The 26917-nt window shown below is 35.0% G+C and overlaps 1 protein-coding gene across 1 annotated transcript in view; it reads right to left on the bottom strand.

Annotated features, from left to right (window-relative positions):
* Positions 1-9612: 9612 nt before the first annotated feature.
* LOC121379246 (kinesin-like protein KIF19) overlaps positions 9613-26917 on the bottom strand; it is a 66098-nt gene continuing 48793 nt past the window's right edge. Inside the window, exons 7-19 of the mRNA XM_041507769.1 lie at positions 26606-26885; positions 22210-22394; positions 19910-20066; positions 19011-19107; positions 18201-18278; positions 17304-17368; positions 16539-16711; positions 15439-15652; positions 14298-14410; positions 12962-13011; positions 12065-12608; positions 10956-11043; positions 9613-10185 (exon numbers count right to left, since the gene is read on the bottom strand). Coding sequence (XP_041363703.1) covers positions 10055-10185; positions 10956-11043; positions 12065-12608; positions 12962-13011; positions 14298-14410; positions 15439-15652; positions 16539-16711; positions 17304-17368; positions 18201-18278; positions 19011-19107; positions 19910-20066; positions 22210-22394; positions 26606-26885 — 2175 coding nt within the window. The 3' untranslated portion in view covers positions 9613-10054. The remainder of the gene's footprint in view (positions 10186-10955; positions 11044-12064; positions 12609-12961; positions 13012-14297; positions 14411-15438; positions 15653-16538; positions 16712-17303; positions 17369-18200; positions 18279-19010; positions 19108-19909; positions 20067-22209; positions 22395-26605; positions 26886-26917) is intronic.

The following is a 26917-nucleotide window of genomic DNA, read 5'->3' as shown; positions in this document are numbered from 1 at the left end:
TGCCGTCGGTAAAGCTCCTCAACAATATTTTGGTGTGTGTGCAAATCTAATGTACATGTATGTACAAATGTGTGTGATCTGTTAAACAGAAATATAGTTTGTTGATCAATACTGGTGTTTGTGATTACTCACACCTGGTTTAGACAGATAACTCTTCTATCAGACTTACCTCGATGTGTGGTCGGTGTGGGATCGATCCCCGTTGGTGGGCTCCAATGGGTTATTTCTCGTTCCAGACAGTGCACCATGACTGGTATATCAAAGGTCGTCATTTGTACTGCCCTGTCTGTGGGATGGTGCATATAAAAGATCCCTTGCTGCTAATCAAAGAGTTGCCCATGAAGTGGCGACAGCGGGTTTCCTCTCTCAATATCTGTGTGGTCCTTATCCGTATGTCTGATGCCATATAACTGTAAATAAAATGTGTGTTGAGTGTGTCATTAAATAAAAAATGTGTTCTTTTTTTTCATTCAGATAGTCATAGTACTAGTCAGCAATATTCGCAAGTCGTAAGTGACAATTTTAGGCTGAACTATGATGTATTCAGTTTAATTAGCAATAAAATCAGCCTAGCCCAAAAATTAAAAAAAAAAAAAAAAAAGAAGAAAGCTTGTTGAACAAAGATTTCAAGTGGAAAGTTACTATTTCTTTTCCTCTTCACCTGTCACTTTACCAGCCTCGGTGGCGTCGTGGTTAGGCCATCGGTCTACAGGCTGGTAGGTACTGGGTTCGGATCCCAGTCGAGGCATGGGATTTTTTATCCAGATACCGACTCCAAACCCTGAGTGAGTGCTCCGCAAGGCTCAATGGGTAGGTGTAAACCACTTGCACCGACCAGTGATCCATAACTGGTTCAACAAAGGCCATGGTTTGTGCTATCCTGCCTGTGGGAAGCGCAAATAAAAGATCCCTTGCTGCTAATCGGAAGAGTAGCCCATATAGTGGCGACAGTGGGTTTCCTCTCAAAATCTGTGTGGTTCTTAACCATATGTCTGACGCCATATAACTGTAAATTAAATGTGTCGAGTGCGTCGTTAAATAAAACACTTCTTTCTTTCTTTCTTCACCTGTCCTCAACAATGCATATTCCCCTAAGGATAGTAATCTGGTTCGAACATCCTAACAGCCAATGGGATGACCTAAAATTCTTCTACTGTACAATCCTTCCTGTTTTGGTCACGTGACTGTAACTTTCTTGTTTTTCCTACGAGGAAACCTGCAACATTTTTACTAATGCAGCAAGGGATCTTTTATATGCACAGGAAAGCACATACACAGCCTTTGACCAGTTGTGGTGCACTGGTTGGAACGAGAAGAAAAAACCCAATCCGTTGAATGGATCCATTGAGATGATTCAATCCTGTGACACAAGCACCTCGTGAGCACCCGTTTTGACAGAGTTATCACCCTTGAACTTAGGAGATATAAACATTAGTTTTCCTGTGGGTTTTTTTTTTCCTTTTTTTTTTGTGTGCAATACCTCAAAATGTGGAGCTGAAACTGTATATAGGTTCATCATGCACTATACCATAACAAGGCAAGTTTGATTTACATGGCAATTTACCCGTTTTTTACAATTATAGGAGATATGAAAATGTGTTGTGCCCGTCAAGGGACATGTATTAATTTACCAGTACACTCAAAATGCTTGTTACATCTCGAGTGTAGACTTTACAGTTGAACAAGCATATATCAAAGACCCTGGTATTTGCTGTCCTGTCCGTTGTTTAGGGTATATAAAAGATCCCTTGCTGCTAATAAAAAAGGCCCCTATGGGCAACCTAGGAAGACATTTCAACACCTACATGTAGGTCCTCTTTACGAGCTACTCTTGACACACTAATCTTCCAAAACTATACGTAGCTCGCTTATCTTTTGACGGACCATTGAAAATTGTGCCTAACTTCCTTCACAAAAATGTGCACCATTTCTCTTTGGCTTCATAGCACCATACCACCCTCCACCTGTTACCGGCCCCAGTCGGATTGCTGGTGATCCCTTGCACCTGCCAGTGCAGGCGATCCCTCCTCCAACCCACCCCACCCCTTTTCCTGTCCTGGACGGAGGAGCTGGCCCAGGACAGGCATGTGCTACAACAGCTCCGACTTAATACAAAAAAAATTAACAGATTTCCTCTGATGACTACATGTACGTTTCAGAATTACAAAATGATGGACGTCCAATAGGTAGTTGCACGAGGATTAATATTTACAAAATGATGGACGTCCAATAGGTAGTTGCACGAGGATTAATATTTACAAAATGATGGACGTCCAATAGGTAGTTGCACGAGGATTAATATTTACAAAATGATGGACGTCCAATAGGTAGTTGCACGAGGATTAATATTTACAAAATGATGGACGTCCAATAGGTAGTTGCACGAGGATTAATAATTACAAAATGATGGACGTCCAATAGTAGTTGCACGAGGATTAATATTTACAAAATGATGGACGTCCAATAGGTAGTTGCAACGAGGATTAATATTTACAAAATGATGGACGTCCAATAGGTAGTTGCACGAGGATTAATATTTACAAAATGATGGACGTCCAATAGGTAGTTGCACGAGGATTAATATTTACAAAATGATGGACGTCCAATAGGTAGTTGCACGAGGATTAATATTTACAAAATGATGGACGTCCAATAGGTAGTTGCATGAGGATTAATAATTACAAAATGATGGACATCCAATAGGTAGTTGCATGAGGATTAATCTTTCATGTGCTCTAGTTGGTTCGTTAAAAATACACTTTTGTAATATTCATTTTGAGAAACTAAGATGGGACTGTGTAGAACTAAAAAAAAAAATTCTGAAGCACTTGGAAAAGATAAATAAAAAACAAAGCACTCCAGATTTGTATTTCACTTTTTTATTGCTGTACAATTCATGTGGGAGCCATGACAACAAGGTGTTAATTTCATAACAAATAACAAGCATTCAAGTCTACCAACTAATAGGAAAATCTACCTGATGTTCCTACTTTCAGTCAGGAAAAACAGTGTCATCATATTGAAGCCCTGTGACATCATTTTGAAGTATTGTGGTCGACCGAGAATTAACTAAAGTCCAAACCAAATTGTTAACAACTACCATAAATTACTCTCCTACCTTTAATTAAATTTAGATTTCCCCTAAATTTTGTTCACACACAAATAGTGAAAAAACCATTAGTGACACAGATTCCACATACAAGACTGTAACCTAGGCATATCCGCAATGTATTTGATATTGTGGACAGACTTAGTTAATTCTCGATCAACGGTATGTGTTTGTGGGTTAACATGATGATATCATAATGGTATGTATGCCAGTATGCTCAACAAATGTAATTAGCATGTATAGTACTATGAAAAAAAAAAAAAAATTGTAATTTGTCTCATGTTTACAGTGGTTCTCATAGTGAAACCTGCTGAAAGTTTTTGTAATAAATGTAAATAATGTATTATTGTGGATTATAAACATTAAATGCACAACCAACAACCTATAAAAAATATTTTAAATTATCTGGTTGCACTGTAACAAAAAAAACCTGCTGAAATAATTGCCTCCATTACATAGTATATTTAACAGATTTTGTCTATATATTTTTTACTATGTACATGTATTTTGTATACAAGTTTTACATTTTAATTCATTATCATTGTCCAGACCTGCTCTTTTGTAGCTCCGCAAGGCTCAATGGGTAGGTGTAAACCACTTGTACCGACTAGTGATCCATAACTGGTTCAACAAAGCCCATGGTTTGTGCTATCCTGCCTGTGGGAAGCGCAAATAAAAGATCCCTTGCTGCTAATCGGAAAGAGTAGCCCATGTAGTGGCGACAGCAGGTTTCCTCTCAAAATCTGTGTGGTCCGTAACCTTTTGTCTGACGCCATATAACCGTAAATAAAATGTGTTGAGTGGGTCGTTAAATAAAACATTTCTTTCTTTCTTTTGTAGCTATAAATAATATGCCATTTGTTGTGTCATTTAAATCAAGTGTTATTTATATATTTACATGTATCAACAAATATGAAATTTTGTTTTGTAAAGCTACTGGCAGACAAGGTTATTAAAAGGTCTACAAATAAAACATTAGTTCTACCCTGTAATAAATGTCAATATACTTCTCTTTTTTAAGACCAAAAAAACCAATATGTTAGGCCTACCAATATTCAACTACATGTACACAAATATAACCTAGTAAAAACGGAACTTGCAAACACAGCTTAATTTGGAAAATGAGGCAAGTTCAGTATTGTTTAGTCAAAATGTAGCAGGCAGTGGCAGATCCAGAAAATCCATTAGGGGGGCCCCAATGACATGAGGCAAAATGCCAAGGGAACTTTGGGGGTGGTTTGGAGGGGGATCATAAAAAAAAGAAAATTAATATATAATAAAATATATAACTGTTGCAAATTTAGGGGGGAGGGCACCCCTGGGGGCCCCACTAGATCTGCCTCTGGCAGGAGTTGTAATAATAGAAACATTATGGTAATACCAAACACTGCTGTGTAAATCACGAGTCTGAACATCTGTGGATAATTAAAGTGACAGATCCTAGTTTTCAAACACTATGGCATATTTTTCACGATTAAGAGCCATTTTTGATAATTGAAATCAGACATTAGATTTTATTGTTTAGATTATCCATTTCCATACATTCAAGGTGTTTCTGGTCATCCTGGTGTTTCTAAAATCACAAAATGCATTTTTTATTTTTTTTTAAATACATGTACCTCAGAGAAGTCATAGTTATGGAGATTAGCTCTAGTCTACTTCTTATGGGCATTTCACAACACAGACTCTTTGTTTCACTCTATTTAAACTCTATGCTAATATATTAAAGGCATATTGTCACAGACCACTGACCTATTTAATGGTCTAACAAAGTATTACCTGAACAAAAATAATTTGATTTGTCTCTAAATGTACTTTATTCAACCATCTTCATAACCACCACACTCGTTTTATTAATGAGATTTTGTAAACATAATTGAATTATATCAATGGTCAATAATTCAAAAACTAAAATTGCCGAGAGGGTTGACATGGATTTCACTCCCATCGTGGTTCAGTTAAGGTGATGCGATAGCTAGATTTGGTTTCCAACAATCCATGTAATTTTTAGTTATTATCCATTTTTAGAGAAATAAGGTCCTTAAATCCGTGACAGTATGCCTTTAACTATTATAAGTTTGTTCATTACTCAAACTTAGTGTCCATTTTTATGGGTTGAAACTAGGATCTGTCACTTTATTTCATGTTGTTACACCGGCAGTCTATTTTAAATCCGTGACAGTATGCCTTTAACTATTATAAGTTTGTTCATTACTCAAACTTAGTGTCCATTTTTACGGGTTGAAACTAGGATCTGTCACTTTATTTCATGTTGTTACTCTGGCAGTCTATTTTTATTAGCTCAGATTGAGACAAAAACTTGATTCCCCATTAGGTTTTTTTTATAACCAAATGGAAGTATACAAGAGATAAACAAGTCTTAACCCCACCAACCCTCCTGCACCATTTGGTGGAGGGGAAATTCAATGCCCATGAACAGGTTAAGTGATCACTAATGTGACACAAAAAGAAAATGTCTCATAGAAAACCTCAAATTAATACCGTAAATACTACAATAGAGACTGGACCAGCATATTTTTTAAAGTATAGAAACAAAAGTTAAATATAGACTGTAGTCCAAATTTACCACAAACGTCTTTTGTCACAAAATGAAGTCACTCTCATATACTGTAATGTAGTTCAGTCGAACGTAAATCCACATAGTATGTATTATTAACAGGGTTTTTTATTAGCTATTTTATTATTTTTCAAAATGTGCCGAATAATGAAAGTCGAGCAAACCTTTAAAAAATATCGTTTTCTATAACCTGACAGACTAAAAAGAACAATATACTTTATTAAATAAAGAGTTTTTGGGGGATTTTTGTGTGAAAAATAAACACAGAATTAACTATGCCAAGATTGGTGTGCTACGGCTGACATCATGGAAAGAATGTGTATAATGAAATTTTCTTGTAAACAAGACCACATAGTCACACAAGCCAGATTTATTACATTTGGGCTAATGTCATAAACTATGTCTGTCTTGCTAAACTAGGGATGGGAAAAACAGTTTTGAATTACATGGCCGAGTTCTAATGCAGGGCACAAACTTAAGAATTTGTCTTCCATAGCAATTTTTAAAAGAATTGCCATGGGTGAAACAGTCCACCGACGGCAATTTTGAGCCTGCTTATGGCAGTTTTATTAAAAGTGACATTTGCAGCAAATAAACATGACTGAAAGGTTATTTTGTTGTATGTAGACATATTTCAAACGTGCAACTGTTAAATATTGGCAGATAATGTACACATTTTGCCATTGTTCAGGAGCTTTACCAATGGCACAAAAGTGGCGTCGGTGATGCTGTTTACCTATGGCAATTTATGTCTTAACGACGGCAATTGCCATCGGTGCCGTCGTTAAGTACGAGCCCTGTAACGTGTCTTTATTTGAAGAAAAAAAGAAGAAGAAATTGAACAATTAGAGGTCTTTGGAAGCCTTCTATTCTAGTATCTATATGATGACATGATCTACATATTATTATTATACACGTGTATGTACATATAATAAATCCGATATAATATATTAGTGAACATGGACAAAGAAATCTCTAATCTTCAGTAAAATAGAATGCAATGTAAACTAAATGAATTGTTTTTCAAAATATCACAGTATTAGCAATGTACACAAAACATGTAATAAAACAAAACGCTTAAAAGTGATATGGATGTTAAAATATGACAAATAAATCTATGTCTATGCAGGCACTGTATAATATCTGCATCTTGCACCTCTCACTCCTTCATAAGCGATTTCTAAGATGGACACTTTCCATGGTCCAGTATATAAACCTGTGTTTGCTTGAATTGTTTTTAATTTCATCATGACAATCGACATTGAAAAGCAAAAACAATGGGCTCAATTTACGAAGCCGGCAGGTTTTTTCTCTCTAAGATCGCTTCGTGGACCGGGGCCCAGATATATAATAATATATGTATTTACGTGCATGTAAAACCAAAAAAAATGGGCTTTGTAAATTTGGCTCAATAAGTGTACCCTGGTTTGAACCAGGAATTTGTTTAAGACAAATACATCAAGGCAACATTAACATAATTTATGTGACTTAATTCCTCGTGGAATGAAAAATTTCAGTGAAAATATGGCAGAAAAAGGAATGCCTGTAATCAAGAGTTATCTCCCATAATTTCAGTCGTACCGGTAGTTGGAAATATTACGGTGAAAAGTTAAGATCATGATATTAGGCATTTTAGCCTAATATCATGATCTTAACTTTTCACCGTAATATGTTCAACTACCAGTATGATTGAAATTATGGGAGATAACTCTTGGCGACTTGGACAACCAGTAACATCTGAAAACATCGATGAGTTAACTCTTACAGAAGCTGTATGTCCGATACCCAATACCTAGCAATTAGAATATATTGCATGATAAATTTGTATGAAATGAACGATCAACTGAATGAAACCTTTAAATATAATGATTGAACACTAAACTAAAACACTGGAATGTTTCCTTTAATGGTTCATAAAAACAACCATTAAAAAACCATCTTGTAACACATCTGGAATGCACTTCATATTAAAATATTTTTATCTTTTATGCTAGGCCAAGACTACCAACTGCCAGCAGAAAGTTGGCCATCATTTTGCTCTCACGACTTCTACGAATGGCTCGACATTTGTTGTTAGACTTAGCGCACATTACAAGTCAACGTGACACCCAGTTGTTAGTCCGAGTGCTACAGTCTAAGTCAAGAGTTAGGGAAATTACATCTGTCGAGTTGGCCAACTTTTTACTGGCAGTCTGATCCTAGCATAATATAAATTACACACTGCTTTTTAATGCAACACATTTGAGAATTATTCAACAGATTGCAAACAAATGTTATTGTAGCATAAACATGTGATCATTAAAATAACAGTTTTGAATAGTAATGGTACTGACCCCAGGTATTATGCTGTATAAAACATGTTCAGTTCTTACAATTCTTTAACCATTAAGTTACACATTACACGTACTTACAACTTCTTAGTAAAAGTTATTAATTTTGGCAAATGTAATGTGTCATGCATCCTGGTGTTTGTGGTAGTTCTAAATGCATCTCATGCAAAAGGGGGGAAAAGTACAAACCTTACAAATTAGGGTCAGTGACTTTAAAATATTCCTAAATTCGGGTCAGTGACTTTAAAATATTCCTAAATTAGGGTCAGTGACTTTAAAATATTCCTAAATTAGGGTCAGTGACTTCAAAATATTCCTAAATTAGGGTCGAGTGACTTCAAAATATTCTGAAATTAGGGTCAGTGACTTTAAAATATTCTTAAATTAGGGTCAGTGACTTTAAATAAAATATTCTGAACAGCAAAAGAACTGCAAATATTAAATTATATGAGTTTTCTTTAATTTATTTTAAATATTTTTGTTAAAATTCTATGCATTTTTGTGTCTAATAAAATTTTAGACCTACCTATCTTAAATTAATTTTATCAGGAATTTTTTTTTTTTTAATATTTGTGTTTCTTTTGATGTTCAGTATATAATTCACAATTTTTTTTTTTTTTTTTTTCACTCAGAAAATTCTTTGTCAGCAATTATGCCTATGACATTTGACAAAACATAAATAAATACACATACATGTACTAACAAAACAAACTGCTCACAAATTTGCTTTAAAATATTTTGTGGCTTTGTCAAAATGTCAGCAACAGAAATTTTGTCGTATCCAATTTCCAATGAAACTTCCATCCTTGCATCATAATTTTTAAATAACATTCTTCTCATTGTGTCTGTAATGAATTTTCATTTTTTTATTCCATTTTCACTTCAATCTCCATCCTTGGATTGTACCTTTTGAGTTAACACTTTCCTTAAACATTGTCTGGTCAAATCCATAATTTCACTCAACCTTTCTTTGAGAATGTGAAGCCAAATAAAATTAAATAGAACTGGCCCTGTGCATATTCAACTTTTAGAAGTCAAGACTCAATGCTTTTAATAGTCTTTCCAATTCAAACAACATTGAGAACTTGAACAGTTTGTAGACTTTGCTAATGTCTGAAGAATTGACTTTTAAAGTTTATAAACAATGAGCCTTGGTTATCAGTTTTTGGGTTGTTGGGTGTTTTTTTTGCATCAAATGCATATATTTTGTTGTGCCTCCACACTCACGAAAAAGGTTCAAACTATCCAGAAAAAAATGTCCATGGCGATACGTTCATATAGTTAAATTTTAAAAAATACTATAAATAAATAAACACAATTTTCTTATAATTTTATAATGAAATAAACTTATTAACCCAAGTAACTAATCTCATTTAATATAACTATCTTTTAATTTTAGTGAAACTATGCAGGCTCTGTGGAGGAAGAGGTTTAGAGAGTTGAAAAACTATCTGACCACAGCAAGAAAAACGTCTGGCCAGTTCTTTTAAATATATATATATATATATATATATATATATATATATATATATATATATATATATATATATATATATATATATATACACTATAACAATAACAAGCAGGGCTCACCCTGTACATTGCCAAATAAATCAATAGCTAATTTTTATACAAAATGGGTACAAAATTTAGACTTTGGCCAATAAAATATTCCTCAAATTAACCACATTTTAATGATTTTTAAAGGAATGCTCTACATTTCTGAAAACTGGCTAAACCAAAATTTGTTCCAGACCCTGACACTATCAACATTTCTGGGCTAATAAAAAATGTATAATTTTTTTTTTTTTTAAATTAATCTAGTACTAATGTGAAATTATTGATGCGTTTTCTTTTCAATACATTTAAATTTCTATTAATAAAGTTGAATTGTTATATAAAAAAATAAAAAAAATAAAAAACTGTTTCAGTGTGAGCCTTGAACAAGTGTATGAAAATGAAATTTCTGCTCCATGGGAAGTGATTCTTCTTCTTGTATGGCATCACATATCTAAGCTGATTATACCGTCTGTTCGGTTAGTATCTCGGTAGACTAAAGCCCGTAACTGCAATATCTCCTCTGCGATAAGTTGGAATTGTGGGAAGGGGTTTCTTCTCGTTAGTTTTTGTCTGTGGTGTGCTTACAGTTGAGGAATCTGATGTTGGTACTGAAACAGATAGAAAACCATCTATATAGTGTTTTAATGGCAATTAATATAAAGGTTGTCAGTCTCACAATGTTTTATATAATATTAGCATACATACATGTATATGTAAATAACATCCAAAAATGTCTCAGTTAGCATGTTTCATTTTAATGCACGTACTCCATATAAAACAGAAGTTTGTTTTGTTTAACGACACCACTAGGGCACATTGATATATTAATCATCAGCTATTGGATGTCAAACATTTGGTAATTCTGACTCAGTCATTAGAGGAAACCTGTGACGTTTTCTTAATGCAGCAAGGGATCTTTTATATGCACTTTCCCAGACAGGAAAGCACATACCACGGCCTTTGACCAGTTGTGGTGCACTGGTTGGAACAAGAAAAAACCCAATCAACTGAACTGATCCATTGAGGTGGTTCGATCCTGCGACGCAACCACCTCGAACAAGCACTCACCGGACTGAGATAAATCACTCCCTCCATATAAAACAGATGATTGAAATATGTCACACAATATATCACTCACAATATAAAGTTATTATTATTATTATTTATTGTTATTAATAATTACCATTATTATCATTAATATCGGTTTTGTTTGACACCCAATATCCGATGTATTCTTTGTGCTGGGGTGTCGTTAAATGTTCATTTATTCATTCATTCATTAGCATTATTATGGCAATCATTATATGCATCAATATTAACAAACTAACTGTTTAACCATCAAAGAGAAACAAGAAAGTGTAATATTTAAAATAAATACATTTATCCTGTTTTGCACGTCTGCGTCCTGCATTCTTGTTCGCTACATTGTTAGATGGGCCATTCTTCTTGGGTGCAATCTTGGCATACTGAAAAGAAATTATATATTTTTAATTTTTTTGAAATCTGAAGATATACATGCATTGTTAATAGAATTGACCTATTATGAGTATATATTTAATAGAAAAACAATAGTTATTTACATCTATATAAATATGACAAAAAATCGAAAGGTATTAGCTAGAAGATATACATTTTGTTTTTCAAGGTGTCCAATTTGTCACAAAATACATCTGGCATCTGGTCCATCTATATTTTAATGTCTTGTGAGGTCTGCATCCAGTCAACATCTAACAGTACTTTGGGCTAACAGCTTCCTATTTTCAAATAATTTGTAAGAAAAACTAAAAACAAGTAAATTATAATATACACTCTATCACAGAAATAAAATGATTGATAAAAATTGTTTAATATAAAATAAGAAAATTTTAAAATACAACAGTTATCATTGAATAAAATAGTCACCATTAGAAATCAAGAAATTGTAAAATACAATAGATATCACTGGAAAAAAAGATGAACAAGGAAAACTGGAAAACAATTTAATCAGTAAATTGTAAAATACAAGTTATCACTGGAATCAGATGATCCACAACTAAAAATGAGGAAATTAAAACATACAACTGTTTTTAATGGATATCTACTAAAAACCATAAAAATAAAAATTGTTAAAATAAAAATATTTTACTGATCAAAACAAAAAAATCAGGACATCGTAAAATACAAGAGAACGTTATCACTGAAAAATATTATCCCGGGAACATTTTGTTCAGTATTGCATTACGATTTGCTATGCAAGTTTCAGAGATCGCTACACAATTTAAAAACATTAAACAATAGTTGCTAATCAATTTTCACTTGACTAGAAATAACGCTAATCAGGATTTTGAAAAAAAAATGTTCCCCGTTATCTATAATTTTTTTTTTACAAATACAGATTTTAAAATGCAATTAAAGAAACCTAGAAATCAGAAAATTATAAAATACAATAATTAAACAATTATTATCCCAGAAAAAACAAACAAATAATCGATAAAAAAATCCACAGACCTGTTGTGAGTAATTATTGTCCACTTTTGCACCTCTCTTCTTGCGTTTCAGTTCCGTTTCTTGCTTCGTGGGCTTCTTCACCGCGGCTCGATACTTCTCCTCCAGGCCTGTTATCGGCGGCAGACTGACCTCGGTGTGTTCGCTGACTTTCTCCGACAACACCAACGACAGTTCGTCCTCGCTGGGCGGTTGCACCAAAGAGTCTGTGAACGTTCGGTTGTGTTTGGCCAGCCTACTCGGGGTCAGGACGGGTTCGTCTTTGATGTCGGGAAGCGGTCGGTACAGGGTTCGCGTCATCTGTTTGTCCGTGTTTAAAATGTCCTTGTGCACTTTGGTTCTCTTCTTGGCTGCGAGGGCTGCGATGTTGCGAGTGTTTGTACTGATTATCATGCGATCCTCGAACGACTGCTGGGATGAGATCAACGAGGACGGAATGTCACGATCTCCGCCTAACAGGTAATTGTTCCACACACCGCTCAGAGTCTGTGATTCCTGAATCTGTCTCGCCTTGGCACTCTGTGTGAAGATTTTACCATTGTCCAGTCTGGAAGAAAAAGGCAGAGGAAAAATAATTAATAAAATGAAAAGAAATTAATGGAAATTGATTGAATTTTAATTAATTCTTTAATTAAATTTAATTAATGAAGGTTTCATCATGGAAAGCAGACTGCATATTTGTAGCCACAGTTATTTGTAACTTGTTTTGTTTTAATAATTAAAAAAAAGTGTGATTGGGTTTTCTTTTTAACAAAATGTTAAAAACTGTTAAATGCTAGATCCCGCTCCTGTTACCACTTACATTTAGCTACACTCTTGTTAGGTAAAAGAAAAAAAAGGATATATTTTACGAATCATGGATTCTATTACTGGGTACTACTCTCAATAAGTAAAACTGACCCGGATCCATCTGTGAGACTGCTGCCTTGACGAACAGGAATTCCTGATAACTGAAACGAGATAAAAAAAACAAAGAATAATAATGAGACATGCATGTACTTATTAGAAAAAGTTAAAGTTTGTTTTGTTTAACAACACCACTAGAGCACATTGATTAATTAATCATTGGCTATTGGATGTCAAACATTTGGTAATTCTGACAAGTAGTCATCTGAGGAAACCTGCTACATTTTTTCTAATGCAGCAAGGGATCTTTTATATGCACTTTCCCACAGACAGGAAAGCACATACCTTTGATATACTAGTCATGGTTCACTGGTTAGAATGAGAAAAACTAAATGTTGAATAGATTCACTGAGGTGGTTCGATCATGCGAAGCAAGCACCTCAAGCACTTGTTAGAAAGACAAAATAAAAAAGTGCATTAAAAAACAAAACAAAATATTTCTTAAAGGCTTGAAAACATCACAAAATTAATCTGTTGATAGTAGAATGATACTAGCTTTCAGCTGCAGTTTTGCTAAGGATTGTACCTGTGGTGGGTGGTTAGAGGGAGTGCAGAGGAACTGTTACTTTGAAAATAAATATCAAAAAGTGCCATTTATTTTAGGTTAGGTATGGCCCCAGTGTTTGACTTTTGCATAAACAAAATATGTTTACTTCCAGAAAAGTGACAGAATGAATGAAAGAATGTTTATCGACACCCAGGCATGGAAACGATATCAGCTATTGGGTGAAGTATGAACTGTGAAGATGGATGATCTTCCTTCAGAATAAATGAATGGGTCAAGTATGTATGACCGATGCAAGCACGATACAAGACCACTTCATTCTTCCTGCATCATCTACATGTATCAGAAGATTGCCACTCTCCCAGGACATTTGTTTAACAGAATGAAGTTTGTTCACTACCGAGAAAGTTGACAGACTGCCTTTAATACTGGATAACGAAAGAAATGTTTTATTTAACGACGCACTCAACACATTTTATTTACGGTTATATGGCGTCAGAGATATGGTTAAGGACCACACAGATTTTGAGAGGAAACCCACTGTCGCCACTACATGGGCTACTCTTTCCGATTAGCAGCAAGGGATCTTTTATTTGCGCTTCCCACAAGCAGGATAGCACAAACCATGGCCTTTGTTGAACCAGTTATGGATCACTGGTTGGTGCAAGTGGTTTACACCTACCCATTGAGTCTTGCAGAGCACTCACTCAGGATTTGGAGTCGGTATCTGGATTAAAAAATCCCATGCCTCGACTGGGATCTGAACCCAGTACCTACCAGCCTGTAGACCGATGGCCTACTGGATAATGAAGACAAACATCTAACCTTGGATGAGATGACTGTTCCGGGTTCCTCCCAGTTGAGAATTTTGTCGTCCCTCTCCAGTTTGTAAACTTCATACAGCTCTTCCAGATCCTTCGGTAGTAGAATCCTGTGTTCTGCAATACATAGCAATTATCATGCTAAAGTTTTCAAACATAACAATCCATTTGTAATATGTTATGCCTTCCGAAAAGAAGAAACAAAAATCAAACAGTACAGGCTTTTAAATATTGTTTGTAAATATTTTGTTATGTGGCTATGTTTTTGTTTGTTTTATTACAAATGATTATGTAATAAATGTATGTAAACTGTACCAATGCCAATAATGATTTATTTATTTTTTTAAAGATTTGAAACAAACTTAAACTTTATTCAATGTTTTTCTTATCACAAAATATGAGTGGTAAAGGGATTAAAAAATTGCAAGAAAAATGAAAGGGTAACTAGAACCTGTGATTTTTTCAGACTTTATTTTCAGACTGTTTACATATCAAAATGCTGTGTTTCAGACTGTTTACATATCAAAATGCTGTGTTTCAGACTGTTTACATATCAAAATGCTGTGTTTCAGAATGAATGAATGAACGAACAAATGAATGAATTATAACAAAATCTCAGAACAAAGAATACTTGCCAATAGATTTCAGACAAAGTTCAGGTCAGAATTTGTTTTTAATCAACTACAAGTCTAACAAACAATACTAAATATTATTACACATATATGGTTCTAAATATCTTGTTACATATCTTTCCAATGAGACAAGTGACATCAGTACAGTAAAAATACACGTCAACGGAGCAATTCAGGGGCCTAGCTTGGCATTTTCAGGCGGTACGCAGATTTACGCAAATTTAGTGGATGAGATATAAACTATATTTGACCAAAAAACATGAACATCCACCATATACATATATTTAATATTCCATCCAGCTATATACCTTCCATAATAAAAATGTATACAATAAATAGAACATTCCATTTTCCCATGAAGTCTACAATTTCATTCTACACTTGTCACACAAGCATGATTCATATAATATGATTGCAGATTTCAGTGGATGAGTATACCAGTTAAACCATATTTGACCCCAAAAATATGAACGTCGACCGTATATATATATAATATTCTATACAACTACTGACCTTCAATAATCTGCTGCTGCTGCTTGATGATGTCGTCACAGAGGTTGCGATGGTGCTTGAAGCGGGTGATCACCATGTCCTTCTTCTTGATCTGGAAGTCTTTCAGCAGACTGATCGACTTCGCCTCCAGGTTCTCGATCTCCAGCTGATGCACACGACACAGCAGCTGCAGAATCTCCTGCTGGTTCTGATTGCTGATGCGGTGCGGGATTTGCTGCAAAAACCCCACAAAACAGATAAAAAAACAAATTCAGATTTGCTAAAAGTTAAAAAACATTTTTGGTTTGTTTAACAACACTATAGTGCACATTGATTGGAAAATCAAGTTTGTTTTGTTTAAAGACACCACTAGAACACATTGATTTATTAATCATCAGCTATTGGAAAATCAAGTTTGTTTTGTTTAACGACACCACTAGAACACATTGATTTATTAATCATCAGCTACTGGAAAATCAAGTTTGTTTTGTTTAACGACACCACTAGAACACATTGATTTATTAATCATCAGCTACTGGAAAATCAAGTTTGTTTTGTTTAACGACACCACTAGAACACATTGATTTATTAATCATCAGCTACTGGAAAATCAAGTTTGTTTTGTTTAACGACACCACTAGAACACATTGATTTATTAATCATCAGCTACTGGAAAAATAAGTTTGTTTTGTTTAACGACACCACTAGAGAAAACTGACGTATTCCTCAGCAGCTATTGGATGTCAAACATATGGCAATTTTTTAATCAGTCTTAGAGGAAATCTGCTACCTTTTTCCATTAACAGCAAGGAATTATTATATGCACATTCCCACAGACAGGACAGCACATACCACAGCCTTTGGAATACCAGTTGTGGGTCCCTGGTTGAGATCGAAAAAACACTTATCAGAGAGTGTGTCCACTGAGGGAATCAATCTTTCGACCTAATCAACTCAGGCAGAGGGCCCTGCCGACTGAGCTAGATCTTGCTCTAATTTCACTCTTGAGCTACAACTACCAGGATTAGAACCCAGAACCCACCAACTGGCAAAAAACCTGATGGCTTAACTACAGAGACTGGAAATAAAATTAATAAAAGTGCATGCGTTATTCCCCATACCTCTTCCACTTTAGTTGTTTTCTGTCGGGCTACTTCGAGTTCTTTCTTGACCGTCATCCTGAGTTTCTCCGTCTTGTGTTTCTCGTCGTGTAAGACTTTCAACTCCTCCCTGGCCACCCGAATCTCCTCGGGGTGTGACTGACTCTCCAGGCTTCCCTTCTCCATCTCGCTATCTGAAATAACAATTAAAATAAAATAAAAGTTAAAGTTTGTTTGTTTTTCGCCAGGGTTCCATGTCTGGGAAAATTAGCATATTATAATACCTGATATCTGTTTTTACAGGTCATTGAGTGATGCAATACACCACTGTTAATTTAATTTATTAGAACAGACATTTTTAGCATAGAAATATGCTTGAAAGCTCAGTGGTATATAAGCATGTTAAAACAATTAAGCTAAGCTAAGCATCGAAATTTGGAATAAAGTTGAAATGAATGAATGAATAATTTTGTTGAGTATTTTTAAACTAGACTAAGTACACTAATAAAAATCAGTTACCAAGCTTCGTCCATAAAAAGTGTTAATTATATTATTTAATTAAAAGCAATTGTTCTGAGGTGCAGAACGTACTTATGAAAAAACTGAATAATAATGAACCATAATCATGGGTTGAATACATTAAAGCAACGCCACATGATATAAGTGCCTCGTACGAGAATAGCCACGAGAATGGCCGACTGCATAGCAACTGATTAAATCGCAATCTTTGCCTTGCCAGTCGGTTATTCTCATGGCTATTCTTTAAGTTGAACTAAATGAACGTACCTCCAAAATCAGTGACTTGAGTGTTTTCCCGGTTCTTCGTGGCTCGAGCCTTTTCCACCTCCCATCTAGAAACAAAAATATTTGTAATATACCAGATATATTAATGTACAATGAAAATAGTTGACATGATAAATATACAGCTAATTATGTTGCATCAATGTTATGATGGATAGACGGATGGACAGACAGATAGGTGGACAGATGACAGTTTGTAAAACATTGGATGGACTGACAGTTAATCCTATAAATGCTAAATATCCAACTAATCCTTCTATATCAAGGATGTGATGTATGTATGTATGGATGGATGGATGGATGGATGATAGATGGACTGCTGGATGGATGATAGATGGCCTGATGGATGGATGGACTGATGGATGGATGATAGATGGACTGATGGATGGATGATAAATGGACTGATGGATGGATGGACCAATGGATGGATGGACCCATGGATAGGACAGTTCCTAGAACATTGGACAGACAGTAAGATATGTGTCCCACCCTATAAATGACATGAAAACAATTCATCACGGCTGTGATGGATGGATGGACTAATGGATAGACAGATGGATGGATGGACGGATGGATGGATGGATGGATGGACTGATGGATAGACAGATGGATGGACTGATGGATGGACGGATGGATGGACGGATGGATGGATGGGTGGATGGACTGATGGACAGACGGACAGACAGATGGATGGATGGACGGATGGAGGGAGGGAGGGATGGATGGATGGATGGATGGATGGATAGATGGACTGATGTATGAATGAATGAATGAATGGAAGAGTGAATAAATGGACAGATGTACCAATAAGAAAGGACAACAGAATGAGATATGCGTGTCCCACCCTATAATAATCTACAGTAGAATACCACTCGAACATACTCGCTGATGAGCAGCTGGTTTCGGTTCGTCTCCAGACTGATCTCCATGCTTGCATTGTTCAGTTCCATCAAACTCCGTCTGAAAATAAACCAGTGATAAAAATTTATTTTCTCCATAATAAAATAGTGTTATCAACATGTTTTTCCCTTTATAAACTGCTACCAAAATAAACCTGGTCTCAATCTATGGTAAAAGAGACCAAGGGTCTATAACAATGTCAAATTAAACAAGCTACATTGTGTATCTCCTAGCCATAAACTGATGCAATTCGCATATAAAAATGACGTTGGAAAATCTTGAAAAATTTACAAGATTGTATTGTGAGCTAGCTTTTAATTAAGGAATGACCAAAACTAAAACTCCATAATTCTAAAAAAAAATCATCTGACTTTCATCTCTTGAGTTAAAATTCGAAGGAAGGAAGGAAATTTTTTATTTAACAACACACTCATTTTATTTAGTTACATGGTGTCAGACATATGGTTATGGACCACACAGATATTGAGGGAGGAAACCCGCTGTCACCACTTCATGGGCTACTCTTTTCGATTAGCATCAAGGGATCCTTTATATGCACCATCCCACAGACAGGATAGCACATACCACGGCCTTTGATGTCATGGTGCACTGGCTGGAGTGAGAAATAGCCCAATGGGCCCACTGATGGGGATCGATCCCAAACCGACCGTGCATCAAGCGAGCACTTTACCACTGAGCTACGTCTCGGCCCTTCAGTTGTGGAGCACTGGCTGGAACTTAAAATTTGAAATGGTAAAACTTAAACTGTCATAGCATTAAGACATGTCTTACCTTAGCTCCATCTGATCTTTAAAACAGACAAAAAGTTGTTCCTTCAGGGCGTTCATCTCCTGTCGGTTAGATTCTCGCTTGGCACCCATCACTTCAGCTGAAAACAACGGCAAATTAAGGCTAAAACAATATTTAAATAACATAAAATCTATAAACTTTTATTAAATTCACCTGAGACTGACAAAAGATCATACCCCATTAGACATTTTAAAAATTACTCCACCAATAACATACAAAATTAGAAAGGAAGAAATTTAAATATTTTTAGTAAAACAACCTGTATTGTTCATCTTTTTCGGATATTTCAGAATTAAGCACCAATTTATAGACACACACACACACAAAGAGTAAATTTTCTGGAAAGAGTTGACATTGAAGGACCTTGATATATGAAAATGATTAAAGCTTAAAGTGAAATATAATATTTGAGTATTATGAATGATATGTGGTAAAGGAAATATCACCAAGAGGAGACAACTCACATTGTACAGCCTGAATATTGACTAAATGGTCCAGCCTCGGTGGTGTCATGGTTAAGCCATCGGACCTAAGGCTGGTAGGTACACAGGGTTTGCAGCCCGGTACCAGCTCCTACCCAGAGCAACTCTTAACGACTCAATGGGTAGGTGTAAGACCACTACACCCTCTTCTCTCTCACTAACCACTAACAACTAACCCACTGTCCTGGACAGATAGCCCAGATAGTTGAGGTGTGTGCCCAGGACAGTGTGTTTGAACCATAATTGGATAACTGCACAAAAATAAGTTGAAATGAAATGACTAAATGCTTGAGTTTGAGCAACTGTTAATACAAATTCTTTGAGTCTCTTCCAAAACACAACTAAATATACTCAAGTATTGATGTAATAAATTATTATTACCAAGAGGAGATAACTCACATTGCACAGCCTGGATGTTGGCTACACCGTGAGGTTTCGGTGTCGGTGACTGGTCATTCAGCTTCACACGAAGTCGTTGAATTTCTTCTCGGAGTTCTGTAATAATGTTGGAGTACTGTGCTATGTGGTAGGATACATCTATCACATTTCGGCGGACCTGAAAAACACAAAAACATCACTTATAAATATTCCAAAAAATATAATTTGTTAACAAATATAAACTGTGAATAAATGTTTTTGATATTTTTTAATGTTGCTGCTCTCCGTTTTATTTTATAGACAAAATATTTATTGCCATTGAAAAACAGTAGCAGTCTGAGAATTCGCCAACAGCTGTTAGCCTATATTAAGACCTCTCCCAATATTTTACATACAATATGAATATTTTACAAGCAACAAAAATAAAACATAATGATTATAACTTTACTAAGAAGGAAGAAATGTTTAAAACATGTAGAGGTGTCATAATATTACTTTCATTTCAGTCTTGCAGATGATTATTCTGCAAATATACCGTTGTCATAGAAAATGCAAAAAGGATATGAGAATATGAATAATAACTGGATTTATCCTATAACTTACCCATGATATCCATGTCATAAACCCATGTGATAATTTACTTTATTAACCCTGTTAATAATGGTATGCAAATTTGCAAGGTCTCTAGGTAATGTGTTACTGGTGATGGGTCATTTGCTTACAAGACAACAAGACCCGTGTACCTGAGCGTAATGTTTTCAAAGATTTGTTTAAAATGCGTGACGTCAAACTAATCTGTGTTAATCGTGATGATGTCATAGTATCGATGGCGGTGACTTTAGTACTCTGATTTACTCAAACAATTAATTAATTTTTTTATTTTAGAAGTGTTATAGAATAAATAGAATTCGTTACTCGTGTTTTTTAATATGTAAAATATCAACCTCGTCTAGTTAATCGGTATTTGTCGAGGCAGAGCCTCGACAAATACCAATTAACATAGACTTGGTTGATATTTTCCATATTAAAAAATACTTGTGACGAATCCTCTATATATTCTAGTGGGCAATACATATCCAAATATTTACACAAGGGTTAGGGTTATTGTGTATTTTATAGCAATCTCACACATGCGACAGCACTAACAAATGAAAATTTGCTGGTGCATTTTTAATGGAGTTTTGCATACTAAACTTCACATTTCATATCAACCACTTATCTATACAGGAATCTTCAATTATGTCCCCTTCAGTATGCACAAATTTCACTATTTAACATTCTTCTATAATTAAATTTCTGTTACATTCATTACAATGTAATGTCATCCCACTGGTCCAGGTGTAGCGACGGGAGTTTGTTCATTTTTTGATGAATGTAAAAAATTACATCGTCAGGGAACGTCATATCTGATGATGTCATTTTATATTGTAAACTGATGGTGAAGGTGTTCTGTATTGTGATTGGTTAAAAACATTCTTTTTCCGGGATCAAATGAAAATAACACCCGGAAAGCTAATGACATCATTAGAAAGTGACGTCATTCGCAATTGGAACAGGTGAAGTTGACGATTCAAGGGTCTACACAGTTAGAAATATCAGATATACAGTTAGTTCCGTAGAAAAATTATTTAGTTTACAATGGACATAACCATATTGAGTTTTTAGATTTGCGGGTGTTATTGTCTATTTGATGCCCGCAAATGTTTCATTTTTGACCTCAGGCTAACACCTTCGGTCAAAAATGACATTTGGGGAATCAAATAGTTAATAACACCCGTAAATCTAAAAACTCAATATGGTTATCTCCTAATGGGCAAGTTGTCTTATTGAGCGTTATTGTTTATGGATTAAAAATAATTCAAAATAAAGTAACTGGCCTTGGTGGCATTGTTGTTAGGCCATCGGTCTACAGGCTAGTAGGTACTGGGTTCGGATCCCAGTCGAGGCATGGGATTTTTAATCCAGATACCAACTCCAAACCCTGAGTGAGTGCTCCGCAAGGCTCAATGGGTAGGTGTAAACCACTTGCACCGACCATTGATCCATAACTGGTTCGACAAAGGCCATGGTTTGTGCTATCCTGCCTGTGGGAAGCACAAATAAAAGATCCCTTGCTGCTAATCGGAAAGAGTAGCCCATGTAGTGGCGACAGCGGGTTTCCTCTCAAAATCTGTGTGGTCCTTAACCATATGTCTGACGCCATATAACCGTAAATAAAATGTGTTGAGTGCGTCATTAAATAAAACATTTCTTTCTCTTTTTTTCTTCAAAATATGACGTCTTAGTGTTATTATTAGCCTGTATGATCCAAATTTATGTACCTTTGTTCTGATTTGTTTTGCTCTGTCAGCATACACAAGTGTATTGCGCGACTCTTCAAAATGGAGGCTGGACGGGCTGATGTGCGCGATCATCACAGTCTTACAGTTTCCTCCCAGAGCATCCTTCAACAGCCGGGTCAGCTTGCTGTCTCGGTAGTTCACGTACCGTGGACCATTCTTGTCACCTAGAAACATAATAATAATTATTACCCATATGGGTAGAGAGAAGTGGGGAAAGAAAAGTGATCTTTCCCCAGGGAAAGAAAAAAAAACACATTTCTTCCCATAGATACGTTTAGATGTCATAAACAGTAGCTCACTATAGGTAGTACTAAACCAAATAACTTCCGGCTGGGTCAAAGTTCGAGGTGCACCGAACTTTTGATAGAGAAGTGAACACCACAAGTCCTGTTATTGGTTATAAATGTGAGTGTGTTGGTTGTAAAAAATAATAGTTTCATCTGGGTAAAACAAATATGCAATTTTATTTCATCTAGTACCAATGTGTCAAGTAGCCTTGTGCTTGAAACATGTATGGGGTACCTGTAAAAAAAAGTACTCGAATTTTGTGCGGAACTAGGGTATTCATAGACGCTACCCGTTATCTCAGAAACAAGCAGCTTGACCCCCAATTTTTTCTGATTCACTTTAAGTGTGAGGGGTAGTAGTATTTATATCTGTGGCATTTATGTCCATTGATACGCTGCAGGTAGGAATTTTAGCCACATATGTTACTATTGTCGTCTATGGGATTTGATTTGGTAGTATACACCCTATAGGCAGTTAATTGTGTCTAAGAATAGTTTCCATAGTGGAATTGAGTCGTGTCAACAACTAACTTACGTCATCAGCAATACGTACGTCACAGCTATGACACAACGTTGCCTCTTATTCTCAACTTGCAAACTTATTTACAACAATGGTATCATTCGAAAATCTTCCACAAAATGATAAATATTGAAAATGGGTAATAAATAGAATACCCAATTCACTACTTGGAAATACTGTTTATCGTGCACTCATGAATTCAATTCACTCGTACAAGATAAACAGCATCGCCGAGTAGTGAGTTCGGTATTCTCTAATTACCTTTAACCCTTTCATGTCTGATCTCGAACGACACCATGGACTGAGCTTCTTTGATGATGTGGTATATCACTATTTCAGTAATAACGTAATGAACATTTAACTATCACTTGTTTTTTTATATACGGTACTTTAATTAAACATAATAACAAAGGCTTTTGCTCAGTGCACATCCCTGCAAACCTGATATCACCAAAAAATTGGAATTATTTCAGTAATAACGTAATGAACATTTAACTATCACTTGTTTTTTTATATACGGTACTTTAATTAAACATAATAACAAAGGCTTTTGCTCAGTGCACATCCCTGCAAACCTGATATCACCAAAAATTGGAATTATTTCAGTAATAACGTAATGAACATTTAACTATCACTTGTTTTTTGATATACGGTACTTTAATTAAACATAATAACAAAGGCTTTTGCTCAGTGCACATCCCTGCAAACCTGATATCACCAAAAATTGGAATTATTTCAGTAATAACGTAATGAACATTTAACTATCACTTGTTTTTTGATATACGGTACTTTAATTAAACATAATAACAAAGGCTTTTGCTCAGTGCACATCCCTGCAAACCTGATATCACCAAAAATTGGAATTATTTCAGTAATAACGTAATGAACATTTAACTATCACTTGTTTTTTGATATACGGTACTTTAATTAAACATAATAACAAAGGCTTTTGCTCAGTGCACATCCCTGCAAACCTGATATCACCAAAAATTGGAATTATTTCAGTAATAACGTAATGAACATTTAACTATCACTTGTTTTTTGATATACGGTACTTTAATTAAACATAATAACAAAGGCTTTTGCTCAATGCAAATCCCTGCAAACCTGATATCACCAAAAATTGGAATTATTTCAGTAATAACGTAATGAACATTTAACTATCACTTGTTTTTTTATATACGGTACTTTAATTAAACATAATAACAAAGGCTTTTGCTCAATGCAAATCCCTGCAAACCTGATATCACCAAAAATTGGAATTATTTCAGTAATAACGTAATGAACATTTAACTATCACTTGTTTTTTGATATACGGTACTTTAATTAAACATAATAACAAAGGCTTTTGCTCAGTGCACATCCCTGCAAACCTGATATCACCAAAAATTGGAATTATTTCAGTAATAACGTAATGAACATTTAACTATCACTTGTTTTTTGATATACGGTACTTTAATTAAACATAATAACAAAGGCTTTTGCTCAGTGCACATCCCTGCAAACCTGATATCACCAAAAATTGGAATTATTTCAGTAATAACGTAATGAACATTTAACTATCACTTGTTTTTTGATATACGGTACTTTAATTAAACATAATAACAAAGGCTTTTGCTCAGTGCACATCCCTGCAAACCTGATATCACCAAAAATTGGAATTATTTCAGTAATAACGTAATGAACATTTAACTATCACTTGTTTTTTGATATACGGTACTTTAATTAAACATAATAACAAAGGCTTTTGCTCAGTGCACATCCCTGCAAACCTGATATCACCAAAAATTGGAATTATTTCAGTAATAACGTAATGAACATTTAACTATCACTTGTTTTTTGATATACGGTACTTTAATTAAACATAATAACAAAGGCTTTTGCTCAGTGCACATCCCTGCAAACCAGATATCACCAAAAATTGGAATTTTTACTTAGTCCCATGAATGTCTGGTTTAGAGGGGTTTCGCTGTGTTTAATGGCTACATAGCAATAATTCAATTATATACCAAAATATCAGTAACAAGTGGGATACGAAGGTTATGTAGATTGTTGATTGAGTACTTTAAGGAACACACATTAAATGTATACAGACCTGTCAACCTTTAGTCAAGAGAAAGCAGGAGGTGTGTGTTGAAAAAGCAGGAGATTTTTTAAATTCACACAATTTAACCCAAAATCGCAAGATTTAAAAAAAAAATTATTACAATAAGTTATATGAATACTTTATAATGTCATATATACTTCTTAACTTTAGATCTTGGCATTAAAAATTTTTTTTTAAATATTATTATGATTTAATACATATTTAAAAAAAAAAAAAAATTAATTAGTACATTTACGGTATTACACTTACAGCCTTACAGGTTGCGTTACATTATCATTTGTGGTTAGTGTACCTAAGTACCAAAGACAAATTTATATAAATCTTATAAATTAATATTCAGTTTTTACTATAATGAGGAACGGTGGCGTGGTACTGATTTAAAATCATTATAATGATGCAATAAACATTGTATTTTCATTAATCATAAGTAAAACCTCATTACGGACATCGTGTGAAATATACCGGAATTATACCCATTTCCGTGAGTAACTTTATGTCAATGTCAAACACGACATTTTTTAATTGTACAAAAATAATTTCTTGAAGTGTACCCTTATAACCAACATTTTACCGCACAAACATACAAAATTAACTGACACAAGTATGTTTATACAGCTAATTGGTCTTTTCATTGTCTTGCTGTGACATGTGATTTTAACATGCATCGTGTGTATCGCTGTCAACTCGGAGTTTGGCAGTTCAGATTTGTCATAGTTGCATTATGTAATCCAGTGGGAAGACATTTTACAATTCAGAGGTGTTATTAGAACTAAATTGGATAGTGTTTTTTTTTTATATGGCAACACTGAATGTCAATACACAGCCTGTTTAATTAGCGGCAACACGCTTCGTAGCCATTACGATGACAACAAACATTATAATAACACATCATTTTATAAACTCCATGTGCTTTTTTAACAATATAAATAGGCTATCCCACAATTCTCACTTCGGCAAAGGTTAAACAGTCGGGACAATTCGGCCTGTTACATTCTCGGAAACCGAAAGTAGTCGACATTTTCCGAATGAGAAAAAAAGGCAGAGTTACTTCCCTTCAGTTATTTTGACAAAAGAGGATCGATTTTTTTTTATGCTTACAAAAATGTCATTTAACAGGAGAAACTGTCTCCTGCACAGGGGAAGGAGATTTGATCAAATACCGGGAGACTCCCGCGGAATCCGGGAGGGTTGACAGGTCTGAATGTATACATTTGAAACATATTATGTTGGGCAATTTATTAGATCAACTGGTTATGTAGATTGTTGATTAAGTACTTTATGGAACACACATTAAATGTATACATTTGAAACATTATGTTGGGCAATTTATTAGATCAACTGGTTATGTAGATTGTTGATTAAGTACTTTATGGAACACACATTAAATGTATACATTTGAACCATATTCTGTTGGGCAATTCATTAGATCAACTGCTAGATATACACCCCTCAAGAACTCACTGAGTGCATTGATGCAGTTTCCCAGAGCTAGCAGAGATCGGTTTATGTGAGCCCCTTCCACCATGCGCTTCCCTCTGTTCATTGTGTTGGCTGCCCTCTCGGAGCCTGCCAGGTCAATGAGGTATAGTTTCCCGGTGCGCACTTCCTGCATCGTGTTACGCACCCGGTTCCTCTGCTTCACGATCACCTGCAGGATGGCGTGTGACCGCGATGATGTCTTGTTAGCTGCCGTCGGTTCCTGAGTTCTCTCCAGGTTTCCTTTAGTCAACATCTTCATGACCTGCAATTTAAAAACAGAAAAATATTTAGAAC

The sequence above is a fragment of the Gigantopelta aegis genome, chromosome 8, assembly GCF_016097555.1.
Source record: "Gigantopelta aegis isolate Gae_Host chromosome 8, Gae_host_genome, whole genome shotgun sequence".
NCBI lineage: Eukaryota > Metazoa > Mollusca > Gastropoda > Neomphalida > Peltospiridae > Gigantopelta > Gigantopelta aegis.
Note: the sequence above shows the minus strand (reverse complement) of the source record. Positions and strands in the feature narration are given on the sequence as shown.